Source organism: Solea senegalensis, linkage group LG1 (assembly GCF_019176455.1).
Source record: "Solea senegalensis isolate Sse05_10M linkage group LG1, IFAPA_SoseM_1, whole genome shotgun sequence".
Classification (NCBI taxonomy): Eukaryota; Metazoa; Chordata; class Actinopteri; order Pleuronectiformes; family Soleidae; genus Solea; species Solea senegalensis.
In genome coordinates, this window is record NC_058021.1 from 1555142 (window position 1) to 1569348 (window position 14207).

Genomic DNA, 14207 nt, shown 5'->3' on the forward strand with positions numbered 1-14207 from the left:
ATAGGAAATAAATCTACAACTTTATTTTAGTGACCCAAAATAAATATTTGGTGACACATCTGTGTCCTGGACATGAAACACCAATATGGATTATTAAAATATAATTTCATATATTCATGGCTGTATGTTATGTATAATTTGGTTGACTTGATCTTTATTTCGTCCACTGCTTTACAGTATCATTTCTTTTATGTGTCGAATCTGAAACAGTCGAAGTAATGGAGGTAAAGCGTCGGTCGACTTTGGGCTTTTATTGTGGAAGCGGGAAGCGGAAATGCAGCCTTTGTTGCTGTGCGCGAGGACAGCAGCACTGCTGGCTGCGAACAGGATGCTGTCGGGCCCTAAAGACGCACCGACCTAACGGAGAGAAACCGCTGCAGCATCCTTTGTTTGCTGGAGCACAATCACAAGGTAAGGACAGCCAGCCGTCTTAGCTGCGATGCCACGCGGGCTGCTCGCCATATGTCAACAGCAACAAGGTTATTTACGCCGCGGATGTCAAAGCGGTAATTGTCTTCATTTGTAGTCGTGTCGAAAAATATGGCTATTGTTCGGCTGTCCTGTGAGGCAGGCAGCAGCTCAGACCCAGTCACTGCACAGGGATGCCGCTCTATGCCGCTGGGTCGCATGCTGAAGCACAGCTGTGCATGTGCCTGTGACGGCGCAGGAACAGCACATTCCGCGCTGTGGTCCTCCTCACTGCTGCCGCTGCTGCTGCCTCAGCCGCGGTGCGCCACAGGCGCCTACGCAGGTGTAGTTATTATAGGTGTGGAGAGAAGAACTGATGAGCAGCAGCAACAGCAGCTCCTGATGGTCCACTCCAGGTCAGAGCAGAGCTACTTCTCTGCTGTTGTGTTCATGTGATAACGCTCATGGACCCATTGTTGTGATTGTGTGCATTTGGATACATTTTTGTCTGCCCATGTCTATTTGGGGACTTAAGGTGGGACTTGGGGCGAAGTGCTCGGGAAACAGTTTTTAAAAAGGTACCAAAACAGTCCAAATCCTATTAGCTAATGTCAAAACGCTATTATGCCCATTATTGCCAATCGTCAACGTTAACAGGATCAGAACCATTGTGTACCATTTACCTTGTTCAAGAACCTTAAAGGTTCCTGCAGAAGAAACACAACATTACAGAAAACACAACAACATGACAGAAAACACAACAACATTGCACAAAACACAACAACATTACAGAAAACACAACAACATTGCACAAAACACAACAACATTACAGAAAATAACAGTATTACTGACAACACAACAACATTACTGAAAACACGACAACATTGCACAAAACACGACTTTACAGAAAACAACATTTCACAAAACACGTTACAGAAAACAACAATATTATTGACAAAACAACAACATTACAGAAAACATGACATTTCACAAAATATGACATTGCAGAAAATACAACACAGAAAACAACAACAACACAACAACATTACAGAAAACACAAACATTGCACAAAAACAATTACAGAAAACATTGCAAAACAACATTACAGAAAACATGCTTTGAAAACAACATTTCACAAAACACGACATTACAGAAAATAACAATATTACTGACAACACAACTGAAAAACACACAACACACAAAACACATTACAGAAAACAGCACAACACAACGACACAACAAAAACATTACAGAAAACACAACAACATTACACAAAACACGCCAAACAACATTACAAAACACAACAACATTGCATTACACAAAACACAACAACATTGCACAAAACATGACATTACAGAAAACGCAACAACATTACACAAAACACGACGTTACAGAAAACACAACATTACACAAAACACGTCGTTACAGAAAACACAACAACATTACTGAAACAACATTACACAAAACACGACATTACAGAAAATATGACATTTCACAAAACACAACCCTACAGAAAACACAATATTATAGTTGTGTTTTGTGAAATGTTGTGTTTTGTGAAATGTTGTGTTTTGACCTCCAGGGCCACCATAATTATGTATTGTTATGGTTGTTATTACACAACAATGTATAGTCTTCTACATAATTGGTTCATTCATTTGACTCGAAATGATCAATGAAAAATGACTCATTCCTGGTGCTTCCAATAAATGACTCCTTGCCCTGTGATCACACACACAGACATCCTCACCAAACTTTAACTAGAGCCTCAAAACCTTTAGCCTCATTAGGACCAGGCTTTGGAATACTGCTATATGCAGTATGCTGCTAAAGAGGCATTTAAATGCATATATTGCTTGTTTGCTTGTGGTTGTCCATTGAGTCCACTTCTGTCTTTTAGAAGTGAGTCTTCTGATGGCTGAATAGACCCATGGACCCACAGGCTCTCTTGCATGTTTGGCGTGTATGTGGTAGTGGTGTTGGTGTCCGTGTTACTGGCAGCCATGGATCTAATCCTCCTGTGCCTTGTTTGCTGTCCTCTCCTCATCCAGTACATGGGTCCCCTCTAAATACAGCTGCCACCAGGAGTTTCTGTCTGCAGCCATGTTTTCAAAGGACCTCAGGCTTGAATTTATGCCGCTTTAGCGCAGTTTTTAGCCGGTATTTAAAGCGCTTCTTCTGCCCTCCCACAGAGTGGTGTAGTGGGCAATACAGCACTCTGTGGGGTCAGCCAATGACAGGGCATACATTAATGACGTGCCCCAGCCATCGTGGTTGGTGCTTGGCGATTGTGGTCTCAATGCATTTACAGCCCGTTTTCCCGAGTATCTCTATGGGACTTTGGTTATGCAGACAGCTTAATAGACACTGATGTTTGTGTGTAGATGTAGGTTGTGTTCTAAAAGACCTGGCATCTGAGTCTCCAAAATGCAACGAATGCTTGCTGTATCCAATTCTGGACCCACTGTCTTGAGAGTTTTGAGAGTCTGTTTTGGTGGCGTTTACTGTCAGTACCAGCCTGCTATATGCTGCCTTTGTTGCTGCATTAAGGACAGCCTGGAGGTCTTCTGAAGTGTGGAACACAAGAGCACAGTCATCCGTTTACAGTAGCTTAAGGACCCTCACTCTATGCAGCGTGGTGGTTGCTCGCAGTCTCCTGGCGATGAAGAGGTTGCTAAATTATGGCCATTGCAGCGCAAATCTTTGGCTGTACTTCTCAACAAAGACAGACGCTGCCAACGCCGATCTCACTTCCGCTATGCTACGGAAAACACGACGGAAGAAGAAGAAGACGCAACGTGTAGCCATAAACGTTCTCCAGAGCTTATGAACAACAAACGGATGGATCATTTAGCGGCCGAAAGAGAGTGGCAGGACATGAGAATACTTGGACACGTTGAGGTGAACAGACGTGCAGTAGTAACGTCTGAGATGACGACATGATACCAGCGATAAAAAGAAAGCACCCGAAACCTCTTATTAACCTCTCACCTTCTTCTGGGGTGAGTTTTCATCAACGTCGATAATCTATGTGATGTTAGTGTTCATTCAAAGTCACATACAGGGATTACAAATGTTTTTTCATGCTGAATAATCCACTGTACGTTTCAGAACGTTAAAGTGAGCGCCGCACTTCATTGTCTTAAAAAATAGTCTTTGTATTACCAGCTTGTGCATTTAAAATTGTATTGTAGTTTGAGGATGCTCATGAATGAATTTCTCAATGGTTTGTTGTGCGCCGTGATTTCATAGCGCTGTCCATGGTGATGAAATGAGCCTTGGTGTCTGTGTCAGCAGCGTCACGGGGTGACCTCCTTTTATATTTCCAGATGTTGGCTATGTTTGCACTGAGTATGTTTATTTAATTTCAACTATGTAGTTAATGTTGAGAATGTATCTTGTTGCGGGAAATGTTATTGATGTTATGGTCTATTTGTTCACATCCTTGTCATCGTTAATCAAAGAATTGCAGTTGTTTAACGCTTTCAATTCATCGTATGCATTCAGTCATCGAATCATTGCTTTATTGCCGTACCCGCTGCATCTCTACTTTCTAAGAAGGATGTTGAATAAACATTTTAAATTTGCAAAAGTCTCTAATTTTTATTATCACTGCTTTGATGGTGAATATTGGACATTACAGCCATGTTTTTGAGCCTAAAATGAAGTAGTACAGTGTAGAATATTTTCCACCCTCCGCATTGATGCTGTTGCTGCTGCTGTGTCTTCTTTATTTTGATTGAGCTCAACTTCTTAACCCTAGTGTGGTACTCGAGTCAAATTTTTTACAAGTAAAATTGTAAAAAGTATACATTTTGATGTTGTCTATGTACAGCGCCTTGACATAATGTATGTTGTGATTTGGCGCTATACAAATAACATTTGATTTATTTTAATGTGTCCTCATGCAAACCACCTGTTTAAAATGTTATGGAATAAAATAAATGAATACCTCTACATCACAGTATACAATCTTCCACCATCAATATAACCAACAGACCGGACTGTGGACATGCCCGATGAAGACGATCGAATTATGAATTACAAAAATGAAATGATGTTATCATGCCATTAAACCAATGATCCGAGACTAAACCAGACAATTCTAAAATTGTCCCGTCAGCGCTGAAAGAGAGGAAAATAAGATTGAGTCCAATCAAATCAAGGATTTGGAGAATCGTGACATCCCTATTGTTTAGTCTGTTATCTTAACATTATTATTCCACTCGATGTTCCCTTCAGCCTGTAGAATACAATATGTACAGATAAAGACAGTAATGAATCCAAGATGATATTTTGACGCATGTTTTGGTTTAGGTTGTTTTGCAATTTTGATCAAATTTAGATTAATTGTTCGGTCTTATTTCCGTCCATTCACTTTGGATCAATTGGGGCAATTTTCTGACTATTTATAGGCAACTATCCACATCAGCTGAGGCTCGCGGAAGCTGCACCAAATTCTAGTGATTTATGAAGGGGAAACTTGAGTGAGACCTGCATGTGTCAGGTTTTTAGCACATATTTATGTGTTTCATATTGTGTCCCCCTCCTGGTAAACATTTATAAAACATGTCCATTCCTAATGCCACATATGAACAGCCTCGTGTTGTTCTCCTGCAGGCAATTATCGTGTGTTGAGATTGCCTGTAAAAGTACAAAATATAAAAGCCTGGTCCCCATGTACAGCTTTAATTCAGGTTAAGGTTAGGCATATGGGTGTTAGGTTAGGTTATTTGGTTGCTTCACTACTGGATAGCTCTGAGAGTAAATGTAAGTGTCTGTAAAATAACTATCAGCATATGTTAGTCTCAATTCTCAAAATTGAAATGATGCACATATTTGTGATTAACAGTTTGTGTTTGTGTGCGTGTGTACTCACTGTTGAATTGACCTATAGACTCAACATGAAACAAAACCTGGAAAGTAAAAATGAAAGAAGACATTTGGAGCCTTTCTTTATGAGGCCGATAAGTCAAATTCTGCATCATGTTCCATTAGATATTAGATTACTTTTACATAACAGGGCTGTTATGGTCTGGATGTCTAATGCTCCATACATCTACAGACTTATTTTTTTCATGTCAGTCTAGCCCTCAGCCCTTATTCTTCTCTCTCCCATTGTTTGCAGATTTCCAATTCTGTGGTGAAGCTGAAGCTGCAGTCAAGAAGTGGTGGTTCCTTATTTCCCATCAACCTCTGCTTTTCCTCGGGCCCTGTGGAACCGCTCGTCCACGCCACTCTTTTACTTACTTTCCATTATCATTCTTTTAACACTCTATCAATTATTCCTGTCCATCGTGCTTGGATCCAAACCTAAGAGTCACAGACCAGTCAAGACGTCTCAGTAAAGACCAGTGAAGTCAGAGCTGCTGACAGAAAACCATCGTCCTACTCACAATGCAGTAGTGTTTGACTGCAGCACCTCTGCAGCTCTCCAGTCCAGGCTCTGTCTCAGTTGTGGGGTTTCATCTCATTTTAGACTTTCTCTTCTTCATCTTTCGTCTTCATGTTTTGGGGGTCCTCCTGTTCCCCCACCCTCTGTCAACCCCCCCGCACCTGCTGCCATCACGGCCGGCCACCCCAGTCGCCTTGTTGCCATGCCGACAGAGACACTGCCTCCAGACTTGCCAGATAGCAAGGCTACTGGCTCCGCGGCGGCCTTTGGTTCTGCGGTGCCCCTCCGCATCCTCAACAAGGGCCCGGACTACTTCAGGAGACAGGTACTGTTGTAATGTGGAATCTGTGTGTGTGCAGATGTATTATGGGATATTGGCAAACACGCCAAGGTTCGCTGATGTGACTGATGTCATATGATCATCATAACAGACTAATAGTACCTACCTCCTTGACTTCTATGCAAGTTCCCGCTGCAGACCAATTTTTTATGCTTATTTGTTGTCTCACAATGACAATATTTTATATTCACATCTGCTGTGACATCTAATGCTGTGATCTAATTTCACTACATAAGAGACTACATTAATTTTGCAGTTTGGCAAGAGGAAAGGCTAAATATATATTATTATACTCCCACTATATTAGCATATTGGATATCGGCAAAAATTCTGATATTGTGCACCCATAATATTGGCTGTAGGATTTGGCATGAGACGACTGAATGTCAGTCATGGTCAATGACATAGTCATGTGCATTCACAATTGTGATGCAATGCTTCTCCCTGCCACACACAGACACACACACGTAATTTAATTTTATCTTCTGGAATGTCAAAATATAGAATATTTTTCACTGTCTCCACTTTCTTTCATGAGTAAAGCTGCAACATCAACATTTTCAAATGAGTTTCGTCTACTCGACACAGACCACGACTGGTCTTCTCTCTCCCACCGTGGGTTCAGGAAGTCCTCAGGGTCTGTAGCATCAGTTTTGAGTCATTTCATGTGGCTTCAGGAGTCCTTCCTCATTTTTCCCCGAGAGTCGGTGGGTCGGTGTGTTTGGGCAATGAGCAATTTGATGCTTTCACAGTAAATTGGGTGATGGATGCAGAATGGTTAAAATACTTACATACTACACTTAAAAAGCTCAATGCAATTTGTGTGAATACTAAGGGCTGTAATCAACCAAAGAAATTCTTGGTTGGCTCTGAAAGTGTTTTGCATCACGTGCGTCTGAGCAATATCATAGCCCATGATTTCTGAAGATCTAATATGTCAACTAGTGATATCAGCACAAGGGCTGTTGAGGAATATTTAGATGGCTTGTGTGTTTACATGTCCTCGCACAGAGACACTGAACATACTGTACACAAACAGACTGCTGCAGTTATAAAATGAATCAACGATTATTAGACTGAAACTGAAATTGAAATATGCCAATTCAGATATGTTCATGGACTCAAAACGGACGGAGCAACATAACGCAGACAAGTTAGCTTACTATTATTATATGATATGCCATGTTTGTCTTTGCACTTTGCGTTCCACTTTTCCCCACCATCTATTTTTGTCTTTGCTGATGTCTTTGACATGGATGTTAGAGGACGACTGACTGTACCCTAAAATTAATCTTTAATCCAGCCCCTTGGGGGGCGTGAGTTGTCTTTTTTAGTCCTAATTAAAGTTTAGCAGGTTGAACTTTTGTCTTCCCACATATACATACATATACTTCACAATAACTGTTTTAAATGTCTTCCTCCAAAGGGGGGCCCAACAGAAAAAGTTTGAGAACCACTGCTTTAATCTATCTGTCTCCTGTGGGTTGGGCTAATCCAAAATAGTGAAAACAAGGGGCGTGTTCTCTGAAGACACACTGTTACCTGCTCTGAAAGCACCCCCATTAGCACTTGTTACATTCCTCCAGATGAAATCAAATGAACCACAGAATGTATGAAATTAACACGGCAAAAAGTCCAACCAGAATTTGAGCCGAACCAGAACGTATTGACTCATGAATCGACCAGTCAACCGGGAGTTTAAGGCCCTAGTGAATCCAATCCAATCCAAATGTATTTATAAAGCACATTTAAAAACAACAGAGTTGGCCTAAGTGCTGTACAGTTAGACATAAAAACAACATAAGAAAACACTAAGACCAACTTAAAACCAACAGAAACATTAAAATAATAAAAGCGTTAAGACCAATAGAAAAGGAAAGATGGATTAAAATAGGCAACTCTCATGCTGAGCCAAAACCCAAGGAGTAAAAGTGCATTTTGAGGTTTGATTTAAAAACAGGCAGTGTGGGAGACAGCCGAACATGTGGCGGCAGAGCGTTCCAGAGCTTTAACGCTGCAACTGAAAAGGCTCTTTCCCCCCTAAGATTCAGTCTAGACCTTGGGACAGCCAGAAGCAGCTGGTTAGATGATCTGAGTGTCCTGGATAAATTAAGTGGTTTTAAAGGGTCTATAAGATTCTGTGGAGATTGCCCGTGCAATGAAGTATATATGTTAATAATAAAATCTTAAAATCAATCATAAAACGCACAGGTGAAGTGAAGCTAGAACAGGAGAGATGGGCTCATGTTTACGAGTACCAGTTAAAAGACGAGCTGCTGCATTCTGAACCAGCTGCAGGCGAGACAGAGAGGCGTGGCTAACACCAACGTAGAGCGCAATACCCAGTGTCAGCGTGCCCAGGATTGAATGTACTTGTACTGTCCATTGTGTACATATTGTAGTTAAAGGTTAGTAGCCAGATGGTGTTGTATTCATCATTTGTGTTGAATCTGCTTTCAGGTGGAACCCAACCCAAAACGCCTCAGTGCTGTAGAGAGACTAGAAGCTGATAAAGCCAAGTACGTCAAGAGCCAGGAAGTCATCAATGCCAGGCAGGAGCCAATCAAACCGCCCGTGCTGGCCAAGCCTCCCATCGGCCACGCCTTGCTGTCCAAGAGAGGCTCTGGAATGAGTGGAGGTGGAAATGGAGGAGGGATACCTTTGAAAGCTTCCAATAACAATGCCAAATCAGACACATGTGCAACAAGCTGCGGCGGCGGCAGCAGCAAGCGGGAGAATTTAAACCTGGAGATCTTGAAAAATCTGCTGAACTCATCGTCCTCTGGAGCAGGATCTGAAGGACGAGGAGGTGGAGCTAAAAGTGCTGTCATGAAGAGGTCAACGGGGGGGGTGACCAGGAGCTGGGCACCGTCAGGGTAAACTCGTTTCCTTTAACTCTTTATTGTGTAAACGGCCGGCGGTTAACATTTAAAGCTGTAGTTTCTAAAACACTGAGAGCTATCAGTAATGAAGTTATTGTGAAGTTAATGTTCTAATGTGACTGTCACTAACCTGCCTAACCGAGGGCTTCATCATTACAGTAACAATGGTCAGTGTTTTTCCACAGATGATTCATTTGTATGAATGAAGGTTCACAGTGCTCTCTTTTCCACTTTTCTTTTTTCTGCTTCGAGCAGTTATTATCAAGCACTCTGTATTTTTGTTTCTATTCCAGCTGTATGAGAACGTGTGAACAGTGATTTTGACACTGAGTATCATATCAGCTCATCCCTAATGATGATAGTATTGGTATGACATGACAAGACATTTTTGATCTTTGATCAAGAAAAGGAAAAATCAATGCATTCAGTGGCAAAGTCTTCCTGTCTTCTTATCATTCATTTCCACTGGTCTTCCTCAAACTAATCAACTCAGTGGAATAATGTTTGGTTTATGATTAAATTTTAGTTCAGAGGACGTCAAGTAAGTAGGCTGTTCCTCAATAGGGATCATACTAGAGCTGAAACAATTCATCGATGAATCGATTATTAATCGGAGTGGAGTGGTTCAGTGGTTAAGACCGATACCCTGCGTGGTACATCCATTTTGATAACCGATTCATCGGTTTGAAGCTTCTTTCATGAGTAAAAGAACATTTCCGATTGTTTCAGCTTCTTAAATGTGAGTATTTTCTTCATTTCTTTGCTCTGGAAAACAAAGAAATCATTAAAAATGAATCATTTTGGTTTGTGGACAAAACAAGACATTTGAGAACATCATCATTTCCAGGTTTGACGAACACCGATAAACATTTTTTAAAGTTTTCTAATATTTTATGGACCAAACAATTCATCGATTTATCAAGAAAATAATTAACAGATTAATTGATTATGAAAATAATGGTTAGTTGCAGCTCTAGACCATAACACCGTGGCACTAACAGTGGATCTCAGGACACGTAAGGGATGAATTCTTGTGAGAGGTAGCAGGAAGTGATAAGAAATCATCACACACATTACAAAGACAGCTCATCCATGTACCCGTGTTGTTATTAGTATGAAGATATTCCATATTATTCACTGGCTTTGGAGGTCAGGAATAAAATAATTTGTTTTGGTTGTGCAATGAATGAAAAAAAGTTGTGTGTCTCACTTGCATGATATCTGGCTGAACATAGCTGCATTACCGCAGTGGTCCAAATTAGAGCTGCAACTAACCATTATTTTCAAAATCGATGAATCTGTCGATTATTTTCTTGATTAATCGATGAATTGTTTGGGCCATAAAATCTCAGAAAACCTTAAAAAATGTTGAGTGGTGTTCGTCAAACCTGGAAATGACTACATTCTCAAATGTCTTGTTTTGTCCACAAACCCAAATGATTCACTTTTAATGATTTCTTTGTTCTCCAGAGCAAAGAAATTAAGAAAATATTCACATTTAACAAGTGTAAACAATCAGAAATCTTGTTTTAATCATGAAAAAAGCTTTGAATCAATGAATCGATTATCAAAATAGTTGTCGATTAATAATCGATTTATCGATTATTCGTTTCAGCTCTAGTCCAAACATAAGACAACCCTGAATATAAGTGGCTCCACCACGTCTCCTGTGTCGCCCTCCACCTCAGGTATGATATGCTAGCAGTTAACTAGTGATGAGTTAAACTATGCAACCATAACTTCAGAATAAGATTTAAAATATCACTGTTTCATTCTTTCTTCATAAGAGTCCCGTGAAACCCCCAGATCAATAACCACTATAGAAAAGTAGTCGCATCATTAACATCTTAACTTGCTTCACTTTACAGCAGACTGTTTCATGAGTTTGCAGGACAGGTCACTTCAGTCATCCAACAACAATCTTGTTAAACAGGGATTTGGCGCCACCAGGTGTTGCAGATGTGTTGACATTTAAAAGTCTACACCTGGAATATAGGATATTTTCAAAGAAAAAAACATTGTCTTATATTTGGACTCAGATATTCATACAGTCGAAATATGGAGATTCTAGAGCATCAATCTTACGACACAACTTTCAGAGTGTGAGAATCACTTTATCCCTCAATTTACAATGATCTGGAGTCTTCATAGCTGTTGTAAGTTCACACTACATGAACGAGCTGCGGCGCAGGAAACACCATGAGAACATGTGGTCACGTTGGATTATGATGCGTGAAACCAGGCTTCAGGATTGGATTGTGTCACTAAAACAGTCACTAAAGCAGCACTGCGTGTCATCTCTGTCACTTTTTTCATGTTGAATTTCTCTTTTTCCTCTTCCTCTCTCTAATGATCCTGTGCGGGGTTTAGCTGCGGTCTCCCCAACGTGGTCTCTGATTGGCTGAATTGTCACAGACTTGGATCAAATTTCCAGCACACTGGAAATGAGATCGGGGTCTGCGACTTGTTTGGGAGGCATAGGTGAGTCTCCATGGGCCATGTCTTTGAATATTTCACACTTGCCGATCACGTGCCGATTAGAGACGATTAGCCATGACTTTCTCATGACTCTATGTGAGAGCTCATTATCATGGTCAATCCTGATCAGCTGGTGAATGTGTCAGTCAAAACCAGATGAGCGAGAGCGACCTCTTCCCATCTGTCCTGTTGAGCGGTTGTCTGGTGGTGATCTTACTCAGATTACTCAAACAGCTGGGATTATATACTGTACCTGCCTGATATAACCTTAAGTTCGTTTACATAATATCCTGTGTTGCGGTCGCTCCTACGAGACAAATCTATCAAATAAGGAGAGATACTGAACCAGTCAGGACTCCCAAGACCTAGTGAACCTACACAGATCCTGACTTTGGTGACAGAGCGAGTTCCTGTTATCGATAGTAGGCGTCACTTTCTGGTGCTGACTAACACATTCACACATTCACCAGCTAATCAGGACTGGCATCATAATTGGTTGTGAGGTCAAAGCGAGGCTTGCTTTCTTATAGTTACAAGAAGAACTTGTCAGCGACCATATTCTCGGGTTGAAGGTCATGTAGTGTGAACTATGCTGTGTCAGTGGTTGTGGGGTAACCTGGTCCATGTAGGCGGATCAGCTGCTCGTGATACTCAGAAATGTATGTATTTCCTTGTATCATTCTCGATCTGACATCTCTGTGTATCCAAGTCTTCCTGCCTCGTGGGGATTTTTTTCACAAATCCAAATGTTTATTGCACTCATGAACAAAAGATCAGAATCATTCAAGTGAAGTGCCAAACAGTGTGATTTATCACAGGAAGAGGCGAACAATGAACTGTAGATCAGTTAAAAAGACTTCACGATCCTGAAAATGTTGGTTCGTCTCCAACATTTAGCAAAGGAAACGTCTAAAGTCTCATCATTTAATAAAGGAGTCTGGTGTATTCAGCGACAGCACTGCTGAAAGCCTGCGATCGCGAGCGGCGTCACGACCACCTGGGTTTTCATCGCCATCCGTTTTTGTTAGCGTACACTTTCTCCTGTATTCTGTGCCGCACTCACTCAGCGTCACCTCCACTGAATCACGTGACGTAAAAGGCTTCATGTGGTGAGAGGCTGTGTTCAGGAAGCTCGGAAAGGAAAACGTTTATTTGTGACGCAGCTGAATTAAAATGCAGAAGAATCGTTGTCATTTAGAAATGAGATCGAGATGGCGATATTATTACAATTTATCGTGCAGCCCGACTACCTTGTTACTCATGTAACATGAATTCATTTTGTGTTTTCTGTTCCTAGGATACCGTTAACATACCGATCTACAACCACACTTAACGAGGAGCTACCAGACTTGGCACCTAGTCCAAGCACCTCGCATTCTCTGCGCTCCTTCTCCCGCTCCCTGAAGGTCCCACCAGTCAACAGTGGGGGGCGTCGTAGTCCACAGCAGGGAGGAAACCTCAACCTCAGCAGACGAGTCTTGGATGAAAGAGGAGGTGACGGAGGAGCTGTTGGACGCTCTCGCTCTCCCCTGCCGCCTCTACTCACCTCCCACTCCTCCTCTGACCTCCTGCGACTGTGCAATGGCAAACCTCTTCGTGCGGCTCGATCCAGCAGCTCATCGGCTCCGCCCCTCCCTCCGAAACCCAACCCAGCTTCTCTCCCTCCCCCTGCTCTTTCCTTGTCACTGCCTCCCCCTCGGCCAACTCCATCCCCTGCTCCCTGTGATAACGCCACCCCTCAGTTGCTACCTTGTGATTTCGCGGAGCCTTCCAGTGCCTCCATCGATCCCAGCGTGGAGCTGGATCTCGGGCCGTCCACGGCTCGTCGCTCCTCGCTGCACAGATCAAAATCGGACCTGTCAGACCGATACGCCCGGGCCGGGGCGGACGTGGAACGCTTTTTTAACTACTGCGGCCTCGACCCTGAGGAGCTGGAGGCCGTCAGTCCGGAGAACTTTGCTCGAGCCAACTCGGACATTGTCAGCCTGAACTTCCGATCGGCTTCGATGATCTCGTCTGAGTGCGATCGGTCACGGCGATCCTCCAACGATGCCGTGTCAGACGGGGAGGCGGAGGACGAGGAGGAGGCCGGGGAGCGCGTTCCCTACGGTATCTCAGCCGTGGAGAGAAACGCACGAGTCATCAAGTGGCTGTACAGCATCAAACAGGCAAGAGAGACTCAGAAAGTGTCGCATGTTTAAGGAGAGCACGACAGACGAATGGACAGATGGATGTTTTCACAGTCAACATGAAGATAAACTGAAATTTACTGACAAATAAAATAAAACCAACAGCTGGGTGAGTGGTTTAACAAAGCTAGATAAGAAAACAGACGGGTTTTAGTTTTAAAAAATAAACCAATGAAAATAACTAATCCTCCGAATAACACTGAGAAGAATGGATGGATTGGAACAACAGAACTTAGTGTCGGGTTGTTTTGAAGAATAAGTAAAACTGTCACTCTGTCCATGAACCCATAAAGCACCTGCTTCACAACAGAGCATTACAGGGAACAGTTTGTCTCGTCTAACACGTCTGACCATTTAATTCACTGTCCTTCAATATGACGCAGTGGTTGTCATGCTTGCCTTTGCAGCAACAACCTGGAGTTTGCACGTTCTCCTCGTGTGTGCTCGGGTTTCCTCCGGTTTCCTCCCGCAGTCCAAACACGTGCAGATGCGGGGATCAGGTCTCTAAGCTGACC

The 14207-nt window shown here is 42.3% G+C and overlaps 1 protein-coding gene across 2 annotated transcripts; it reads left to right on the forward strand.

The window, feature by feature from the left end:
• The first annotated feature begins 295 nt into the window (after positions 1–295).
• fam110b (family with sequence similarity 110 member B) lies at positions 296–14001 on the forward strand. 2 transcript variants are annotated; one of them, XM_044044151.1, is made up of 5 exons: positions 296–411; positions 5537–6128; positions 8604–9019; positions 11396–11506; positions 12801–14001. In XM_044044151.1, exons 2-5 carry the CDS (start codon positions 6006–6008, stop codon positions 13702–13704), a joined length of 1554 nt encoding a protein of 517 aa, XP_043900086.1. In that variant the 5' UTR covers positions 296–411; positions 5537–6005; the 3' UTR covers positions 13705–14001. The 2 variants fall into 2 exon arrangements, with proteins under 2 accessions (XP_043900086.1, XP_043900095.1); XM_044044160.1 differs by lacking the exon at positions 11396–11506.
• The last annotated feature ends 206 nt before the right edge of the window (positions 14002–14207 follow it).